This window comes from Canis aureus, chromosome 29, assembly GCF_053574225.1.
Source record: "Canis aureus isolate CA01 chromosome 29, VMU_Caureus_v.1.0, whole genome shotgun sequence".
In the NCBI taxonomy this organism is placed as follows: domain Eukaryota; kingdom Metazoa; phylum Chordata; class Mammalia; order Carnivora; family Canidae; genus Canis; species Canis aureus.
Genome location: NC_135639.1, coordinates 40,589,933 through 40,609,209, shown reverse-complemented (window position 1 = coordinate 40,609,209; position 19,277 = coordinate 40,589,933). Strand labels below are relative to the sequence as shown.

Genomic DNA, 19,277 nt, shown 5'->3' with positions numbered 1-19,277 from the left:
GAAGGAGCAGAGGGAGAGGGACAAGCAGACTCCGTGCAAAGCATGGAGCCCAACGTGAGGCTTGACCCCATGACCCTGAGATCATGACCTGAGCCGAAGCCAAGAGTTGGATGCTTAACCGACTAACCTACCCAGAGACCCCCTAAATTAAGTTTATTTAAATTCTTTTCTTGAAGCCCAAAGTTTGAAAATGTGTTAGATATCTCTGTGTATATACACTTTCTTCTTTTTCTCTGGGAATATTCTGTATCACCAGTGCCTTGGCATCATACTGCTCACAAATGTTATCTCTTATTAATAAAGCCATGTAGAACATAGAGGAAAAGAGGGCTATGTAATATTATACTTTTCTCTTGTCATTTTGTTGTTACCATTTTACCTCAATACTAATTATGTTTTATTACTTGAAAAAAATTCCAAAAATGTCAAACTGACTACTGAATGTTACAAAACTCAACTTGGTTTTGTCTTAAAATTCTCTGGCAATCATTGGGAAACATTTCTGGCCCAGAGGAAGCACTTGCCATTTTATTTGTTTGAAGTAAAAGAATTAATTTTTGGTGGGTTAAATTGGGAGGTTCTTCTCTTTTGTCTGTATTATAAGAATTAAGCCTATCCATTTTGGAAGCATAGGTAAGAAGAAAGGAATGCCAACTTATGTGTATGCTTGGATTTCCATCTTCCTCAGATCCCTCTGTTTAGCTATATGGCCTCCAAATCCAAAAGGACTTTATTCTAGAAATTTCAAGAATGGGTATTCTCATACGATACTATATTTTCATTTAATTGTTTGTCATTTTTGGTTTAATCCACAAACATATCCTGTATGTCTGTTCTGCTTGGTTGACTTAAGGGGCCCAGAGAAGAAGGCACGTAAACATGAACATGATTAGGAGCCCCAGAGCACATAGTTCATGGGGAATCTAATGTGTAAATCACTATGCCTCCACTTAGAACCAACTACATGATGTGCAGGAAAAATGGAAATGTGAATCCTTGTTAAAAAAACTACTAAGAATTTCAAGACAGTGACAGCAGAACCCAAACATGGGACCTTTCTGAGTGTGGACCCATTATGACTGCACAGGTCACGGGCCCATGAAGCTGCCCTCGTCCCTTCCAGGTGGGATGAGATCAGAGCCAAACAAAGGCAGAGTTCAATACTTTGGGAGTCTACAAAAACAAATGACCAGTTCTGATGGTTGGGAAAGCAGGAGAAGGTTCAGGGGCCTTCTGGGAGCATTGATTAGATTTAATAAGAGAATTTTTTAAAAAGGAGTTTTTCCTATTTTTCCTATTGCTATTGTATAATATCTGTCACAGAAGTTGTCATGAGGTGTTTGCTTTAACTTGAATTTATGTTTTTCCAATTGATAACGTACTGAATTTGGAGGATGATTATTTGTAATAAAGAATGATGGAATGATCCCAAAGAAACTGGAGTTTATAGTGAAAAATCTGGTCTCCTAGTTACCCAGAAGGATTTGGATTGGAACCCAAGCCTAGAATGACTCCTTACCATCAAGTCTTTCTTTCTTCAAATGAAGAAGTGAGAGAAAAAGGAGAGGAAGACTTCCCAAGTTTGAATGATGGTATATTTTATTTGCTTATTTTTTGGGAGAGTAGGTGAGTGGTGGTAACTTCTGGGTTGCATTCTTCAGCTCTGTGGAACTTGGTCAGACTAAGAACTTGGCCAAGTTACTATAAAATTCCAGAGGATGTCACTGTAAGTTGATTTTACTTCTCAGGCAATCTCTTGAATTTTCCTTTGGATACTAGATATGGGAACTGGAATGTCGTCTCACCTTTTTCAAGCTGTTACCTGTCTCTTTCTCAACTTTCTTCTCTAGAAAATAGGACTAGAGTAAATAAATTCCTTATTTCTATGACATTTTTGGGTTGATGGAGTTTATTTTTGAATTTGCTAATATCAAATCAAGTTAAAAGGACTGGCAATTTAAAAAAAAAATAGCAGATGGATCTATGTATTTGGAAATTGTTCTTTTTTGATCCAGGAAGCTTCAACAGACTTTCTTCCACCACTTTTGTCTGATGACTGTGCTCCCTTACCTCATGATACCATATAGTAGGCACAAGGGCATGTTTTCTGGTCATGTAGGTGCCCAAAGCCACTGCTTAAAACTCTTGTGAGTTTGAAGTGTACTCTGACACAGTTAATTACAACATGAACATGCATATTTTGGGTTTGGCTAGTAGACTGAACAACATCCATACTTATAGGATGAGAAAAACAGACTTAGAGGCTGGTGCCAGAGGAGTGACTCAGTGGTCCAAGATCCAAGGGGGTTTAGGCATTTAGGGTAACTATGAGGCATAGCAGGTAGAACTGGCCTGATAGATTTGTCCATATCTGGACAAATCCAGGGCACTGAGATTGGTGGATAGTGGGAAGCAAGATTCAGTGGTAGGAAAGAGGATTGGCTTGGGGTCTGTGTCTGTAGGTATAGTTTTGGGTTTGATGTCCATTCCTTTGAGGGGCCAACAAAAAAGTAGGTTAGAAGGAGCTGTTGGAAGTGGTATTTGGTTACCTAGAGTGTACACAGGTATTTTTCTCTTTTGTATCTAATGGAATTGGGAGGTAGAGGAAAGAGATTCCCCGTGTCCATCAATCATATTTCCCAGCTCTGAACATATGAGGCAGACAGGATTTGGTTGTGGGCAGTTAGGGTGGGGGAGAAGCCAGCTCACATGGATATTTGTAGCATTGTCTACATACTGTCTACTTTCTGGCCAGAGCTTGCAAAGCTTAAGTGATGTTCAAGAAGGAGGCAATAAAAGCCACAATGATACACCATCTCCTGGCCTTAGCTGAGAGAGGCCCCAAGGACCCCCTGACTGTGTGATGTGCTCTCTTTCTGTGTTAGTCCAGAACAACATCCAAAAGATGGTGCGGACCCTCTGGCAGCAGCTTGTGGCACAGAGGCGACAGGAGCTGGAGGACACCTTCAAGATTGATCTTTCTGTGAAACCTGGAGAGAGTGAAGTGAAGATTGAAGAGATTACCCCACTCTGGGAGGAGACGATGCTCAAGGCCTGGCAGCATTACTTAGGTCTCTGTCCACTTGGCTTCAGGGAACAGAACTGCTGGGTCTCACAGATGCAAAATTTCGCAAACTTCCTCTGGGACCAGAGCCTTTTCCAACCAGATCTTCTGTGGTGTATGGGATTCACATCACTGAAACTTCACGAATCTTTGCTCACAAAGAATAAATGCCGCTTTGTATCTTGGGTAAAAGGAAGGTCAGAGATTCTAGCAGATTCTAGTAATTTCTTAGAGAGAGTGGATACAATGTCAAAGCTCTAGCTCTAGCCTAGAGTTTAGGGTTCTAGGTCTTGCCCTGATATTCATCTACCAGCTTTGAAACCTTGCACCAAGTCATGCAGTGACCTGGAGCTTCAGGTTCTTCATGTTCCAAGTGAAAGTTTTCACCCTGACAATATTAATGACCCTTGAATTCTTTCGGTGACTCAACATTTTCCCCTCATATTAGTAAATGCAGCAAATGTTGTTTCAATTTTTTTAAGATTTTATTTTTAGGCAATCTCTACCCTCAACGTGGGCTCAAACTTATAACCCTGAGATCAAGAATTAATTGCACCCTCCACCGACTGAGCCAACCAGCCCACCCACCCAGAATTTTGTTTTTAAAATGGTCATTGCTCTCACATTATGGCTCCTGTACTTGTTTTAAGTCTTCCAGCATCACAAAATTCACAGTGATTCAAAAGTTAGTTGTTTCCATGTGTACCATCCCACACTACCTGGTGAAATAGAACTTTTATTTCATTGGCTTTCCAAATTAGCCCTGGAAAATATGTATGTATGTACAAGCCTATGTGCATGCATATGTAATTTGAAGTCAGAATTTTATATTCCATTTCAGGGAAAAGTTTAATAAAGTAAGATATCTATCCCCATACACATATAGTGAAAAAAAATGGTGAGATGGGCCTTAGTGCTTACAAATGGCTCTCTTCTTTGTCATCACTCATGTATTGAAAATTCTCTGTATTTGATGACCTGTGTTTTAAACACATTATTTTATTTACTCTTCATGACACCAGAATGAGGTTAGATGGTATCATCCCCAGTTTATAAGATTGAGGACACAGAAACTTAAACTGCTTGTCCAGCATCTCACTTTGAGTCAGTGGAGCTAGGGATCTAAGACAGGTCTGATGACACCAAAATTCACACTATATTTCTTAGTTAGAAAATAACAGTGTGAGCTTGTAGTCTGGGCTGTGTTCCTTATTGGAGGTGGCATACTGGGATTGTGCCCCTGGCTGGCCCTTTGAAAGCCAAGCTAGTTGTAGAAATAGTATGTGGTCTCCTCTCAACTTCACCTCTGACAGTTTTTGCTTCCCTGTTCCTAGCATCTGAGAAGAAGTCGCTGTCCAATCGCTCGAATGTGGGACACCACAGCAAAGTCTCTTCATGGAGTGGCAGCTTGTCTTCAGCTATGAGGCTGATGCCTGGGCGGCAGGCCAAGGAGCCTGAGTGGAAGACAGAGGTGAGCTCAGACCCCTTTCCTTAAAGAAGCATCAGGCATTCGTTTCAAACCCCATGAGTCATGTCTTCTCTCTCTGTTGTTTTTGGACATATTCTTCTGAGAATTTAAGGTTATGCATGTGACTTATCACTTGAGACTACATCTAGAAGAGCCAGGTCTTAGGCTAGCTTGAAGTGAGTATGGGCTCCTCTGGAACTCCAAAAGCAGGTATTCTTTATGGCATTAAAACCTAAACCAATCCTCGTTCCCACTCTCCTTTTGAGTCAGATGTGCTCAGAGAGCACTAGCTTGCAGCTCAGTAAGAGCTGTATGTGTGGGCTTAGCAAAGTGGGACAGAACTATTGGCACCGTTACCAGGAGATGTAATAGTAGATCCTCTCGACTACTGAAGGGGCTGAGTTTTTGGCTTATTTTTTTTTCCAAATTAATTTCTCTAAACTGCATAAGAAACCATTTTAAAATTCAGTGGCACCAACAATGAGTTTTTGTGATCGTGGATGCTGTTATAAGGAATCTGGAGCATAACAGGAGCAGGAGGTGTCTCTATTCTCTGATGTCTGGGGCCTTGGCTGGGGTCATTGGAAGGCTCATTTACTAACACATATGCTTGTTCCTGCTGATTTTAGTCTGAGACCTTAGCTGAGACTGTTGGCTGGAGCACCTATACCTGGCTTCTCCATGTGTCCTGGGCTTTCTTACAATCTGGTGTCTGGGTTTCAAAGGAGGCTATTTTCCAAAGAAGGGGGAAGGAGAGAGAAAGAGTGAGAGAGAGAGAGAGAGAGAGAGAGAGAGAACAAGAGAGAGAGCCAGCTAGACAGACAAGGAGATACAGAAAAAGACAGAGTCAAGAGGAAGTCACATTGTCTTCCGTGACCTAGCTCCACCTCTGCTGCATTCTTTTGGTTGAGACAGGCACAGAGTTCTGCCTAGGTTCAAGGGGGAGGGAAATAGACTCAATCTTCTGGTGGGGAAGTGGCAAGATTGTGCAAGAACATGTAGGACTAGAAATATTGCTGAGGCTCTTTTGGGAGAACACAGTCTGTCATATTCTAATGCTGGGGTCACTGACTTATTTTCAGAGGTAGCTTGTGGTCATTGAATAGACATGACCTTAGGGTCAGGAGACTTGGGTTATTTACTTAACTTCCCTGAATCTTCACCTCCTTATCTCTACAATGGAACAGATAACTGTAGGAGATTGTGGGAAGGGGCTCCCCAGGGAGGTGAAATAATTGGTTGATAGACACATGCCACAACAGGAGCTCTCAGCCCGTGTAGCTTTGGAAAGTGAGATTGACTCTAAATCCCACCTGCTCAGAATATGGGCTCCGCTGTCCCCATGGCTCTGTTGTCTACTATGGCCAGTGACTGATGGGAGGGCACTATGGTCAGATGCTGGGGAGAAGAGAGGAGCAAAGGCTGCCTGCAACTGCCTAGGCAGCCTGGGGAAGGAAGGAGACTTTCCTCTTTCCAAGTTACAGAAACAAGAGGATTTAGGACATCTGGGGAAAGAGCCCAAACATAGAAGGGAAGACAGAAAATGAACTTGACTGGGCTGTCTGGCCACCTGGTGTTCAGAACTGAGGGTAGGCTGTGTTCTCAGCCTGTTGCCTTGTGGAAAACACTGCTCAGTCAGCTTATTGATTGGCTGACCAAGTGAGCGAACAACTCACTTAGGTTCATAACAGCTGTGTCACAGCTATTATCAGCCCCCTTGTATAGTTGTGGAAACTGAATATTAAAAAAAAAAAAGAAAAATAAAACCCAAGGGCTTTTTAGCCAGGAAATGGCAGTGTGAAGACAGGATCTCCTGTCTCTATACTGCCAAGCATGACCTTAGGCAACTATGTGACCTCTCACAGCCTCAATTCCTGATCTTACAACTGGGACTGTGCTTTGTTTGCACTAGAATCTGTGGAAGTGCTTGGAAACTGGAAACTGCAAGTGCTTTAGAAATGGAAGGCCATTTTCAAAATTCCATCTTCCTTTATCACTCTCTCTGCCAAAGGGAGGACCATCTCACAGGTGATAAAGCTGTGCTGAGTCCCAGAAGCTGGAGCATCCCCACCTGTGCCCAGGTACTTGCTCCTGACCAATGCCACTTGTGACAAGAGGGGGCCAGACATCTTCCTCTGGCTTTACCCTGGAACTTCTTGGTGAAGTCCCTTGACCAAGTCAGCTTTTTTTTCCAGGAGATCAATTTAGTCAGGCTGTGGAGGCCAAGGAAGGGATGGCTGGGTTGCTAAGCATGGATATTTGTATAGGAACGTTTGCAGACTATTGATGTGCCTCTCACCACTCCCCCTCCCCTTCCTGGGTCATTGTCATTGGACTCAGTTGCCTCTGAGTCCTGGGAAGATTGGTTGAGAAATGAATCATCTGAAAGAAGCTGAAATAGACTGCAATGTTTGAGGCCATGTAGGTCTGTAAATGGCTTATAACAGTTTGCTCCAAGCTCACACTGAAAGATCTGGAGGCAAAAGTATTTTAAATTGGCTCTGTCTTTGGTGAAGGCAGGCTGCTGAAGATACTGTCTTCTACAACAGTTGAGGTCTCCATTCATTTACTCATTCACTCAACAAATATTTAGTAAGTGCTTGCTTTGTACCCTACTGTAAGCACTGAGCTTACAGAAGAGAGGAAATCTGACATATTCTCTGTTTTCATGGAGACTGCATTTTAGGGGATGAAGATAAACAAAAAAACAGATAGATCATTTGTAAATATGGATGGTGCAATTAGCAACGAGGAAAAATTGAGCAGGGTAAGTGGGAGAGGGTGGCTGTTTATTTTTTTTATTTTTATTTTTTAAAAGATTTTATTTATTCATGAGAGAGAGAGAGAGAGAGAGAGAGAGAAAGAGAGAGGCAGAGACACAGGCAGAGAGAGTCGCAGGCTCCATGCCAGGAGCCCGATGCGGGACCCGATCCTGGTACTCCAGGATCGCGCCCTGGGCCAAAGGCAGGCGCCAACCCCTGAGAGGGTGGCTGTTTAGATACAGGTGTTAAAAGCCCTCTCTGGAAGGCGGGCATAGGAGCAGAGAAATAAAAAAGAGACTCTGGAAAAGCGGTGGTCAGGCAGAGACGACCATCAGACAAAAAAGCTGAGACCGGCATATGCTGAGGTGTTCAAAGGCAGCGAAGACCAGTGTGGCTGGATTGAAGTGGACAGAGGGAAGCCCCTGGGGACATCCCCTTCAGCTCTCACCATCAGGAAGAACTGTGCTTTTCCAGAGCAACTCATCAACAACAGGACTTTTGTCACTGTTACATTTCTGGGCACTTAGATGTAACCATGGCCCAGCTCTTGTAACTGCATGTACCTGGCGCCATAAATTTCTGCAAAACATATGCACATGAATACATGCATACATGCACACACCCCTCTTCTTGTTTCTTTCTTCCTTTTGGAACCACCATGATCTTCAAATAATTTATTCATCCTTTTTTTCAGTTTATATTGTCTAGGAGACTTCTAAAAGACAAATTATTTTTGAAACAAAGTGGACTATGTTTTAATTTTAAAAATTGATGTCTGCTTTGGGGCATACTACACCAGTGACTTGGTCTGGGCTGGGTACAGTGCCTGGTACATAGGAGACTCTTAAAGGATGTGTGTGGCACTGCTTGGAGTGATGGCATAAAATGCTTTCCCTCTTTTTGCTAAGATGAAACTCAGCAGCCTTCAAATCCCACATCCATCACTCATCCTCACAAGATGCCTTTGTTGCTAACAGAAGGCACAACTTCTCAGGTACATATGTAGACTGTGATGTCATAGGAGAAGAGCATCAACTATTTGCCCTGGGGTCTGTTTAATTATTTTTAAAAATTAATTTTGATTATTACAGCTGATTACACCTCAGTGAGCAATGTAATTGATATTTTCTAATGTATCCCAAGGAACATTTTGTACAACATGCTTTTTGTTGTTGAAGGTTAAAGACTCCATTATTGGTTTTTGCCTAAATATGCCTACATCATTAGTCCCTCCAGTGAGAAGGTCGCCATCTGGAAAAAGCAGCATGGAGACATTATTCAGGCACAAGTGCATGAAATTGGTGTTTCTGCATCTTCTGTCTCTCTTCTGGAGAGAAGAGGCTTGTAATTAAAGGAGTTGGTTTTGGAGGAAACATTATTCATTTGGTGTTATTCCTTATCATGTCAGCAGCTGACAGCTCTGTAGCACTGATAAATTGTTCCTCAGAGTGAGACATATGATGCACCATTCCTAATTCCTCTCACCTATCTTTGTTTTCAGTAGAAAATGTCTTCCTCTTGGCAGGTGAGCTGAACTTTGAGGCAAGGCTGAAATGATGGATGTTATTTCTTCCTTTTCTTCTCCTGACACCATCACAGTCCCCTCTGGGTTGGGACTATCAAGTCATGGCCTTTCCTGGGGTGAAAGAAGGCTGCAAAAAAAAAAAAAAGAAAGAAAAAAAAAAAGAAAGAAAGAAAGAAAGAAAAAGAAAAGAAAGAAGAAGGCTGTAAGAGTCAGCCTGTCCCACAGGGGTTGGGACCTTGGGCCCCCTTGAAGCTACGAGAGGCCAACTCTGGTGTCCTGGAAGCTGTTTCATCATGTCCACCTTCAGCCTTGAGCAACCCAGAATGTGTACCCTGGCCAGTCGCTCCTCCTCACAGCCCTATGTGCCACTTGCCAACTCAGTTTTAGACTTTCTTGTTGAAAAATAAGTTGAGAAAACACCAACAACTCATACTGGTTTCTTAGCTTTGACAGATACACCATGACAGTGTATGATGTTGATATTACGGAAAAGTAGGTGAGGAGTTGGCAGGAACCTCTTTGTAACATTTCTGTAAATTTGGAATTATTCCAAAATACATAGTATGGAAGCTCCTTTTTTTTTTTTTCTTTTTCTTTTTTGAAGAAAAAGCATTAGCAAACAGAAAATAGGCACATAGGACACAAGAGCAAGGGGCTGGTTGGCAAGGGGCCGTGAGGATGAGTGGAGGCAAGGCCTGTGAGCAGGGGGATGGTCAAAGTCCCTGTAGGCTGCAGGGAGGACACTATAGCTCACGCTAGTTATACCCGAAGTGAGGATTAAAGTAGTGGGGGAGAGGTACATTTCTGTATGTGGGGGTAAGACTGGAGGTTAGAGACCCTGAGGGAGGGAGAGGTGAGGCTGGCGGTTGTGGCTTCATTTAGGTGGGAGATAACGGAGGCTGAAGGGACAGGGTTTGGAGCAGTGGAAATCAAAAAACACCCAAGAGAATTCTGTTTACCTAAGCCTGGGATAAACAAAAGAGTGCTGCCATGGACAGGGCCCTGGCCTTTTACTTTAAAATTTTTTTTTCATTTAAATTCAATTTGGTTACCATATAGTATATCATTAGTTTCAGCAGTAGAATTTAATGATTCATCAGTTGCATACAACACCCAGTGCTCATCATATCAAATGCCTCCTTAGTGCCCATCACCCAGTTACCCTATCCCCCACCCAGCTCCCCTCCGGCAACCCTCAGTTTGTTTCTTAGAGTTAAAAGTCTCTTATTGTTTGCCTCCCTCTCTTTTTAATCAGGCAGTAAGGAGAAAGGATGCTGCTGGAGTGTGGCAGGTGCGGGAGGTATGTGATTCGCATGGTCCTGTTGGATCTGCAGAGAATGGGAAAGAACAAGCCATAGGAAGGGAGTTGAAAGTTCGGGGCCACTTAGCCCGTAAAAGGGTGGGAGTGGAGCCTCTCTACCTGACCTGTGCCTTTTTTACCCCATTTTCCTCCTGGGATCAGCAGTACATGTGTGGGCAGCTGTTTCATGCAGGAGCCAGGTGGATCCCACCTGCGGAGGAAGGCGCACACTCCTGCCTCCACGCAAAGTTTAGGGGCTTATTAAGGAGTAAGACCCTCTGGAGCAGGGCCAGGCCCAGGATCCATATGTTTCTATGGCCTTTGGAGATAGCTGAGCAAGCTTCCTGTTGCCATCTTCAAAGTTGAAATGGTTCAGGTAGGGAAGCCAGGGCTGTATGAGAATTAATAAAAGGGATGAGAAAGCACCACAGCCAGAGGGTGATACACCTCAGTTGCTAAAGTATCAAAGACAAGCTCTTCACAGGAGTTCTAGGCCCGCCCTGACAAGGGCACAAAAGCACGACACATTTGCTCCAGCGTCTCTGGTCTCTAACAGCTTTCCTGTGGGTGAGCCCTCTGCCCACCAGGTACAGTAGGGCCTTCTCTAAGACCGTCAGTGCCCATTAGTGGGAACCTTGATCTCAGAGACTGGACACTTGAGTAAGCAAGGTGGCTGCGGAGTCCATAGGCTACCTCTCTGAATGTGTGTCCAGGACCCCCATCCCAGCCCCCTACACACAGTGGTCCTGCCCCTGGTGGAGGAAGAGGGGCTGGCTGAGGCCAGCAACTGGGTGACAGCTGTATGAACCACAGCCCTGGCTGGCGTCCATGGCAAGTGAAATGACATTCTGACCTTCAACTCTGAGCATGGCACCCATTATCTCTTTTAAAAATCGCTGTGGAAAATTTCAAACATATACAGCAGTAGCGAAAATAATAATAACATGAATCCTCATGTGTTTATTCATTACTTCACATCCACAGTGTTCAACTCATGGCCAATCTTGTCTCATCTCTGTCACTACTCACTTTCCTCCTCTGCGCAGAATAATTTTGAAGCAACATCCCAGACATTATATCATCTCATGCATAAGTGTTTCTGTATACTTATTTTTCTCTTTAAAGAAATCATGAAGCCCAAATAAAAATTGCAGAAAAGGAAACAAGTGTGCAGAATGGGAAGGCTTTAGCAGTCTCTGTGGGAGCAATTGAGCAGTTCCCGATGGAACTGGCATGTTCTTTCTGGCATGATTGTATTCCTCTTCTGCTGCTCTGTGATTTTGGTCTTGCTGAGGCTGGAAGTACAAGGAGCCTCAGAGAACTCCATGCCCCTGCTTCCAGAAGGAGGGTAGGGACTGACGAAGACACAATGCTTTTGAGTTTGGTGCTTCAGCACTTCTGAGTTCAGGGAATAAATAGCACTTACCATAGAAGCCTCAGCAGTCACTCACCTGCCCCCACTCACTCATGGGGCAGGAGAACTCCAGGGCCAAGAAGAGATTTTTGAAAATAGAAAGAAATGGGCTTGGACATGAAGGCAAGTAAGTGGTGGAGTAGTGGGTAACAGCCGAGGAAGTTACAATGCAACTGTGAAAACAGAACTCGGAACTTCTAGAATCTCTCTACTGTAAGAGTTTAAGCAAAAAAAAAAAAAAAAAAATTGTAAGAGGCTGTAGGGAATTTTAAAAATCTGAAATTTAGAAGGTTGTCACTTGGATTGTTTCTACTTAAACTTGTAAATTCACATGATGTTTGGGGACAAAAGAGAAAGGGGTTTCCCCGATGAATATGCCTTTAAGAGAGATGTGTGGAAGCAGGTGGCCTAAACTGAGGGGGTGGGGGTGGGGGGTACAGGGATTAAGACACATGAGGACTTCTAAAATTAGGTCAGAGGATGTAGAGAGGTGCAATCCTGATAGTGCCTTCTCACCGGCACAGCAGAAGGGCAGGCAGACAGCCTCTGTCAGCAAATCAAGAGAAGAGCTGGAGGGACAAAGCCACTGGAAATCATAGGAAAGGGAAGAGTGATCCAGAAAACCTGAAATTATGCAGTTGGTGAGAAATCACAGTGCTGTGTTGTTGGAAAACCCCATTGTGTTCAGTGGTGGGAAAAGTCTTGTGAACAAGTAATTAAATGGGACTATGTGTTAGAGGAATAAAACCATTCAGAAACAAATGAAAGTATGATTTAAAAAGAGACTTGGAGAAGTGTAAATCCCTCTATGGATGTGAGTACGATTATGGCATTCTGCTAAATGGAATCTCGGCTTTTTATAATTGCTGTGGGCAAGGCTGCCAGTGACTTACTCTCTCTTGATGCTTTTCCAGAGATAACTGACCCTAAAAATAGTGTCCCTCTTGCCAGCTTGGCCTTAGAGCTCTTCATGGTATGTCTGGACTACAAGTATTTCCAGAAACGACTTCCATTATGCTTCATTGTGGAGGTATTAGGGAGCAAGAAAAGAAAAATGATGAGGTCCACTATCTTTTTTCTTTTTCTTTTTAAAAAGATTTTATTTATTTATTCATGAAAGACACACAGAGAGAGAGAAGCAGAGATGTAGGCAGAGAGAGAAGCAGGCTCCATGCAGGGAGACCGATGTGGGACTCAATCCCAGGACCCCGTGATCATGCCCTGAACCAAAGGCAGACACTCAACTGGAGCCACCCAGGCGTCCCACACTATCTATTTTCTTAAACCATTGAAGTTTCCTTTTTCACTGCAGCTAAAGTTATGTAGCATGAATCATGGCCCTGGTCTTGCAGGAAGTGGTGTTCCAACGCCACAGTCACAATAGACCTTCCCACAGAAGCAAGGTATCCAGGTGATGGAGGTGGGGACACAGCATCATAGGGTCATGGGAATGCAGCCAGGCTGGGCAATACCTGTGCACACTTGTGTATGTGTGTGTGCAAGCATGTGTGCCTGTGCATGAATTGTCCTTTAGGTTTTTTTCAAGTGGTCTGGCAGCCAACCACGTGCTCTCTCTTGTTCCCACTATTCCCTTGACATACTTGCACATGTGTGCGCACACACATACACACACAGACCATTCTTCAAACAGTTGATGTTAGAACCCACTCATCACATTATCATTGAGAGGTGACCAGGAAGGAGTTAGCTGGAACAAGGAACTCCGTACCAGAAGTGAACGTGGATGATAGGTCCTAACAGCAGAGGATTCAAAAGAGTGGCAGCAGCACCCACACAGCATTATTATCCAGAACAAGGGGGAAGGACAATCACAGGCAGATGAGACAGTGGCTTTTCTTTTTCCATTTAAAGGAAATCTCAAATGTTACTAGTCTGTCAAAAGTCCTTGTTACAGGAGTTTGAAGAATAGAAGTAAATGAACAAAGCAAACACTGATACCTTTAATGATGTTTCTTTACCAAGTGCATCATTTGTGAGACATCCTTATCTTCATAATAGAAGGATAATTAACATCACTAATTATCTAATTAAGTTCATTAAGCATCCACCAACAGTGCACCATGAAGTTGACATTATGTTCTACAGTCAACAAATGCCTTTGATTTCTTAGGAAGTAATTAAAATGTAAATTAGTATGCAATTATATGCACAGGGGAAGTTTTGAATTACATATTCATTTCCAAACTGCTTAGAGCAACATAGTTTTTGGTTTTTTTTTTCTTCAATAAAAGCAGACACTTTGCTATTAGTGGTATATATTAAAGTTGCCATCCTGTTGTTCAGCGTTTGAATCATTGCCAGGTTGTAGTACTTGGATGATACAGAGTGTTTAGTTGATGTGTTTGCTACTGTGCTTTATGCTTTTGTTCTTAATTGATCATTTTATTTAATATGTTGGTTTGTTTGTGACTTCTGTGTTTAAAAATACCACAACTGATTTTTTTCCTTGAAAACTTTCTGTAACTTAAATCTCTAGCTGATTTTGCCCTTTAAAGGTATTTTAGGTCAAATATTTTTATGTATTCTTTCCATCAGGTTAGGTTCAGGGAATGCAATCAGTGGCTTGCTGAGAGCAGGTCACACACATGCACCTCCAGACATAGGAAATGAGGGTAGCTGCACAGATCAAACCTGTGACCCAGCCATCCTTAGTTGCAAGTTCACATTTCTCTGCTTTTGAGGGCAGCCCCTTGGTTTCTGATGAAATAGTATAACTTAATTTATTATAATGGAAATAACTGTTGTGCTAAATACAGCAACCTAATCAGGTTAGGACACAGACATCGGAGTCTCCAGACATTTGCTAGAAAAGAGGGTCCCAAGACAGAAGCCACCATACCCAATTCTCCAAAATTCTCACTTTTTGAACAATCTCAAATGAATCCTGGAAAGCCCCCCCCCTTTTTTTTAAAAGAATCACATTTTTTTATTATTATTATTGGAGTTCAATTTGCCAACTATAGCATAACACCCAGTGCTCATCCCACCAAGTGCCCATGTTTTATCAAAGCTCACAGTTTAGGCAGCCCAGGTGGCTCAGCGGTTTAGTGCCACCTTCAGCCCAGGTTGTGATTCTGAAGACCTGGGATTGAGTCCCACATCTGGCTCCCTGCATGGAGCCTGCTTCTCCCTCTGCCTGTGTCTGTGCCTCTCTCTTGTGCTCTGTGTCTCTCATAAAATAAATAAATTTCTTTTTAAAAAAACTCACAGTTTATTGTCAGAGCTCAGTGGGTGGGATGTCCACCTTTATCATGTTGTACCATGAAGACACTGGGCAATTTGAGTATTGAGTTGATGTCACCTGTTTAGCGAGGAGGAAAAGTCTCTGCTGATGATGTTGAACATCCCAATCACTTTTTGGATGATTTTTCCAGGGTCGGATTTAGGTGTTGCCAGATTCAGGCCCCTCAGTTTTGTGTGAATGAGATTTCAGGTAAATGCAGAGAGAATACAGTGGCATAAGAGAGACTGCCCCTTGTTCTTTTGAAAGGATCAACATCAGGTTTTGGCCATGAATAGAGCCTGCTGAACCCACAGCTGCTCATCAATGTTAGTGCAGACATCCCCATAGTCCAAGCAGAGAGAGGCTGGTCTCCTGGGTCAGGTGGAGGACAGGTAGCGTGGTACAAGTACATTTGGTGGACATGAGGCTGGCTGAACTATGATAAGCAGTAGCTTCATGCCAGAGGAAACCCACACAGGGCCTTCCATTGAAATAGGCAGTTTTGGGGGGTGGGCCCTGACTTCTGTCCCAGCTTTGCCAGCAAGCTGTGAGCTGTAGTGTGGTCTGTGTCTTTGTTCTCATTTGTCATTCCAGAAGGGATTCCTTTTTTCCCATTCATGTAAAAGATAGTGGCTAGGCTAGGGGAGACCTTGGCTTGACCACGGGATCCCACTGCTAAAATCAGATGATGCTGACCTTCTTCAAATAGGCAGCAAGCACCCACCTCAGTGAACAGAATTTTCCCTGCCAGAATTTTCCTCTCAACTGTTTATTCCTAAAACTTATTTTAAAATGTGGTCTTCTCTAGCATGACTTCCTAATAATGCAAAGTCCACCCGACAATTGAATAATTAATACCAACAGTAACTCACTTCATCCCATGGCTGGCTTAGGGTCCAGCCTCCTGCTAATCACACATTTCCTCACCTGCACCCAGCACGAAGGGAAGACAGTGTCACCGTGCTGCACAAGTGCACCATTAAACCAAAGGCTCTACCACCTGACAACGGCCTAAAGCCACCTCTAAGTGCTTTTCTGATCATTCCGCCTCACAAGAAATGGGCTAAAGTTGCTTTGATTTTGGCAGCCGGATGATAGCTTGAACCTTCTCTAAGAGAGCCGGCACTGAAGCTATGCAAGTTCCACAAATCGATGGAATATGCTCAACATCAGGTCCTGACCATTGCCCGTTAAAAAGTGCGCTGAATCTAAATTATGCTTGAAAAGTCTTTAGGGGCAAATGCTCCATTTCTTCTCCAGAGATGTCTATCCAAATAGCAGCATCTAGTCTGAAAAAGTTAACTAGATCTTCTCACTTCCTTCTGTTATTTTCTGATTTTATTTCTTTCCCTACTGTAGTATTTTTATTACAAAATCAGGCTGTGTATGCCATTTGTGATGGGTGTCATGGAGGACTCTTTCAAAGCAACTCAAAGTCCAAGTCAGCAGTTCAATGCACGATATTTTAATGTACATAAATACTTCTTCCTGTGCAATTCAATATCACATGAATTTATTGAATAGACCTAGCATTCCTCACTAAAAATATAGAGATGAATAACTCACAACCCCATATTTTAAGAATCCTTATGCTGTTTATTGATCTCCCTACTTAGATGGTATCTAAGAAGAATAATAGTAGATGAGCTTCTAAACAAAACATGTATAGGTCAAGATTTTGTAAATTGAAACAGATTTGAAATTAATTTAGGAACTAGGCATTTTAAAGGAATCCTGGGTTGAATCCTTTTGAAAACTGAATATAGTCCTTTGCTTTAAAGGTAACTTATACCCAGGAATCTATTTTGAGTTTCGGATTTTTGTATGTTAGATTTCCTAGCATGAGACATACCTGCATTACAAAAACTGATATGGTGTTTGGGGGAGGGTATTATTATCCTGAGAAATGCTTTCAATTTTGAAAAATTATGACCCAAGAATGGGGGAAGCACATTTTTGTTTACTTCCTAAATTTGAGTTTTTAAAACATAAATATTATTCGTCAAAACAAAAAAATGCTTTTGAGTTCACGAGACAGAGTATCCCAAACTATATAATGAGAAACTGGCAGATGGTCGTGGAGTGGAGGAGTGCAGGGCCCTCCCTAGGTGCTGCTGCCATTCACAACCCTCTAGGGCTTGTTCCCAGCTTGGCCGCCAGGCGTCTGCCACGTGAGTTACAGCCGCGTTCTCGCCCTGGGACCCATCTATTATGAGAAGCCATTTTGGTTAATTAAAAAAGTGTTTCAAAGTCTCAGAACAGGAAGCTCTGAAATCTTCTTCTCTTTGCTATTGTCGATGGGGGTTGGTGTAAACTTGGCTCTGTGGCCTGGCATAGGACGGAGAGTGGGGACAGCAGAAGGAAGCATGGCAGTCTGGGTTCTGGGGGCCTGGGAGAAAGGTTCAGAGGTCCTCAGGTGTTGGCTTGATTTACTGTTATAAGTAAGAGTAACAAAGGGAGCAGCTGAGGTTGTTTAGTAAAACAAAAGTGCAATTGAATGAGTATGTGTCCAATCAGTAAGAACTGATGGTCTCAGACTCATGGACTTCTCTGTCTAGGAACTGCTGTTGGTTTCAGGAAACAGGCTATAAGTGAAAGGAAATAGATGAGAAAGTATGAGCTAGTGAGACATAATCTGGAGGAAATGGATGATATGCTAGAGACTGCCTCGTGATCACTGTGGGTTGGAAGTGATAAAGTGAGAGGAAAAGAGGAACCATCCAGCATCTGGGGAATGTGAACTCTAGAAACAGATCCAGCCATTGACAACGCTCCCTGGTGGGAATGAGTTTGTATATTTGAGGACAGAGAGAGATCCACATAAATGGAGCATGGAGCCCAAACGGGAGGGACTGGTCCAGAAGGGTGGCAGGAATCAATTGTCAAGTGCCATTCCAGCTTCTCTAGAGGATTGGATAACATGTGGGCGTCTATGACTTCATCTGCATCTATATTTCCACATCTCTCTCTTCTTTAAGCACCCGTTTCTTCTCCAGGCATTCCCTCTTTCAAAGTTCTACACACATTCATTGATTTCCTCTCGTGTATCCCTGGCCCTTGGCTTAAGGCCAGTGGATACTGACTGACCCAGTCCCGGACCTGGGAATCCTGCCTTCTAGGGGGGGTGAAATAATTACATTTTGAAGAGGTTAAGGTTCAGGATGTGCCCATAGGAAAGAAGGCCTCACTTGGGCTTTTTGGAGAAGCTTGAGCTGAGATGAGGAGGAAGAGGAAGGATGCAAGGGAAGATTGGTAGTGAGGAAGGGGCCCCTCCAGGTGCAGGACAGTTGTGACCATCCGCCTTGCGGCTCAGCTGCCAGCCTGGCATTACCAGAATATCCAGTTTGTCTTAATTTCATGTATTTCTTTATATCTTTTTTCATTCCCCAGAGGATTTATGGTAACTTGAGATGAGGATGCATGTAATAAAGAAATGAGATCAGGAAAAATAATAATAAGAGAAGAAAGCAAATTCCTGGGGAATTAAGACCTTAAACACATAGTCTATAAAGAGTTACACTCAAGCATCTACACTGCGCTCTAGCTTTCTGGATGCCATTGTGGAGCAGAGGCTATCTAGTTCATACTTTTATGCCCACCCATCAATAACGCTTCTGCCAAGAGGCGGAAGTGCTTGAGAACAGGGAGAACAAAGCAGATGGCCCTGCCCCGCATCTATTTGCCACCCTAATTGTGAGTTTTAAAAAATCCAATCTGACCATGTCATGTCCCTGATCAAAAACCAGCATGTACTGCCACACTGTCCAGGAGAAGACTCAGACCCACAACCACACTGCAAGAAACCTGACCTCACTACTTTTTTCCCTCGCCCCCATCCCGCATGGTCTGCAAATTAGGTCCATTTCCATATTTTATTATAATGCATCTCCCATCTGTCTTCTCCCATCTGTACCCTTGGGCACATGTGGGCCTATCTTCCCCTAAGAGCCTCCCCCTTCCATAGGACCAACTGCTTCTCCTGGACTTTAAAAATCCTGTCCCTTCTGAAAGCCTGCCGAGCCCCCTCCAGCCTGGTTGTGACCCTGCGTAGCCACAGCTCCCTCTGTCACTCACGATGGCCGCTGCTGTGAGGACCCAGCCTAAGGGAGAGGGTTGGGTTGGTGTTGAACACATGCAGCCCATGGCAGATGCCTACTGGCTGGTCCTGGTATAGCCCCTAAGAGAGCCGAGGTGAGCAGATGTGTGCAGCATCAAGGAGGACAGGAGTATGGTCAGGGCTGCCCTCAGGTAACTCCTGCTGTGGGCTTGCATTGCAGCCAGGGACCCCCTGAAAGCTCAGGCCAAGGATTCTGCTCCACAGGCAGACAGTGGCAGGATAGTCCTGGCCAAGGTGGCCTTGTCTCTCTTCTTAAAGTCTAAAGAAGGAATCTTCTGGTAAACTGTGGCTCCCATTTGTTTTCTGTCTCTGAAATGTATGTTGCAGTGTGTAGGTTGTCTCTGTGCTAGGCATTATCTGGAGTGAAAGAAGGTGTATGAGCT

The 19,277-nt window shown here is 43.5% G+C and overlaps 1 protein-coding gene across 9 annotated transcripts in view; it reads left to right on the top strand.

The window, feature by feature from the left end:
• WDFY4 (WDFY family member 4) overlaps positions 1-19,277 on the top strand; it is a 285,914-nt gene that overhangs the window by 138,684 nt on the left and 127,953 nt on the right. For all 9 annotated transcript variants that reach the window (XR_013368304.1, XR_013368303.1, XR_013368305.1 and 6 more), the window contains 3 exons: positions 1,471-1,592; positions 2,886-3,071; positions 4,399-4,535. Coding sequence is in view for 6 of the 9 variants with exons in the window: in XM_077878621.1 (XP_077734747.1) it covers positions 1,471-1,592; positions 2,886-3,071; positions 4,399-4,535 (445 nt within the window). In the remaining 3 variants the exon portion in view is untranslated. The remainder of the gene's footprint in view (positions 1-1,470; positions 1,593-2,885; positions 3,072-4,398; positions 4,536-19,277) is intronic.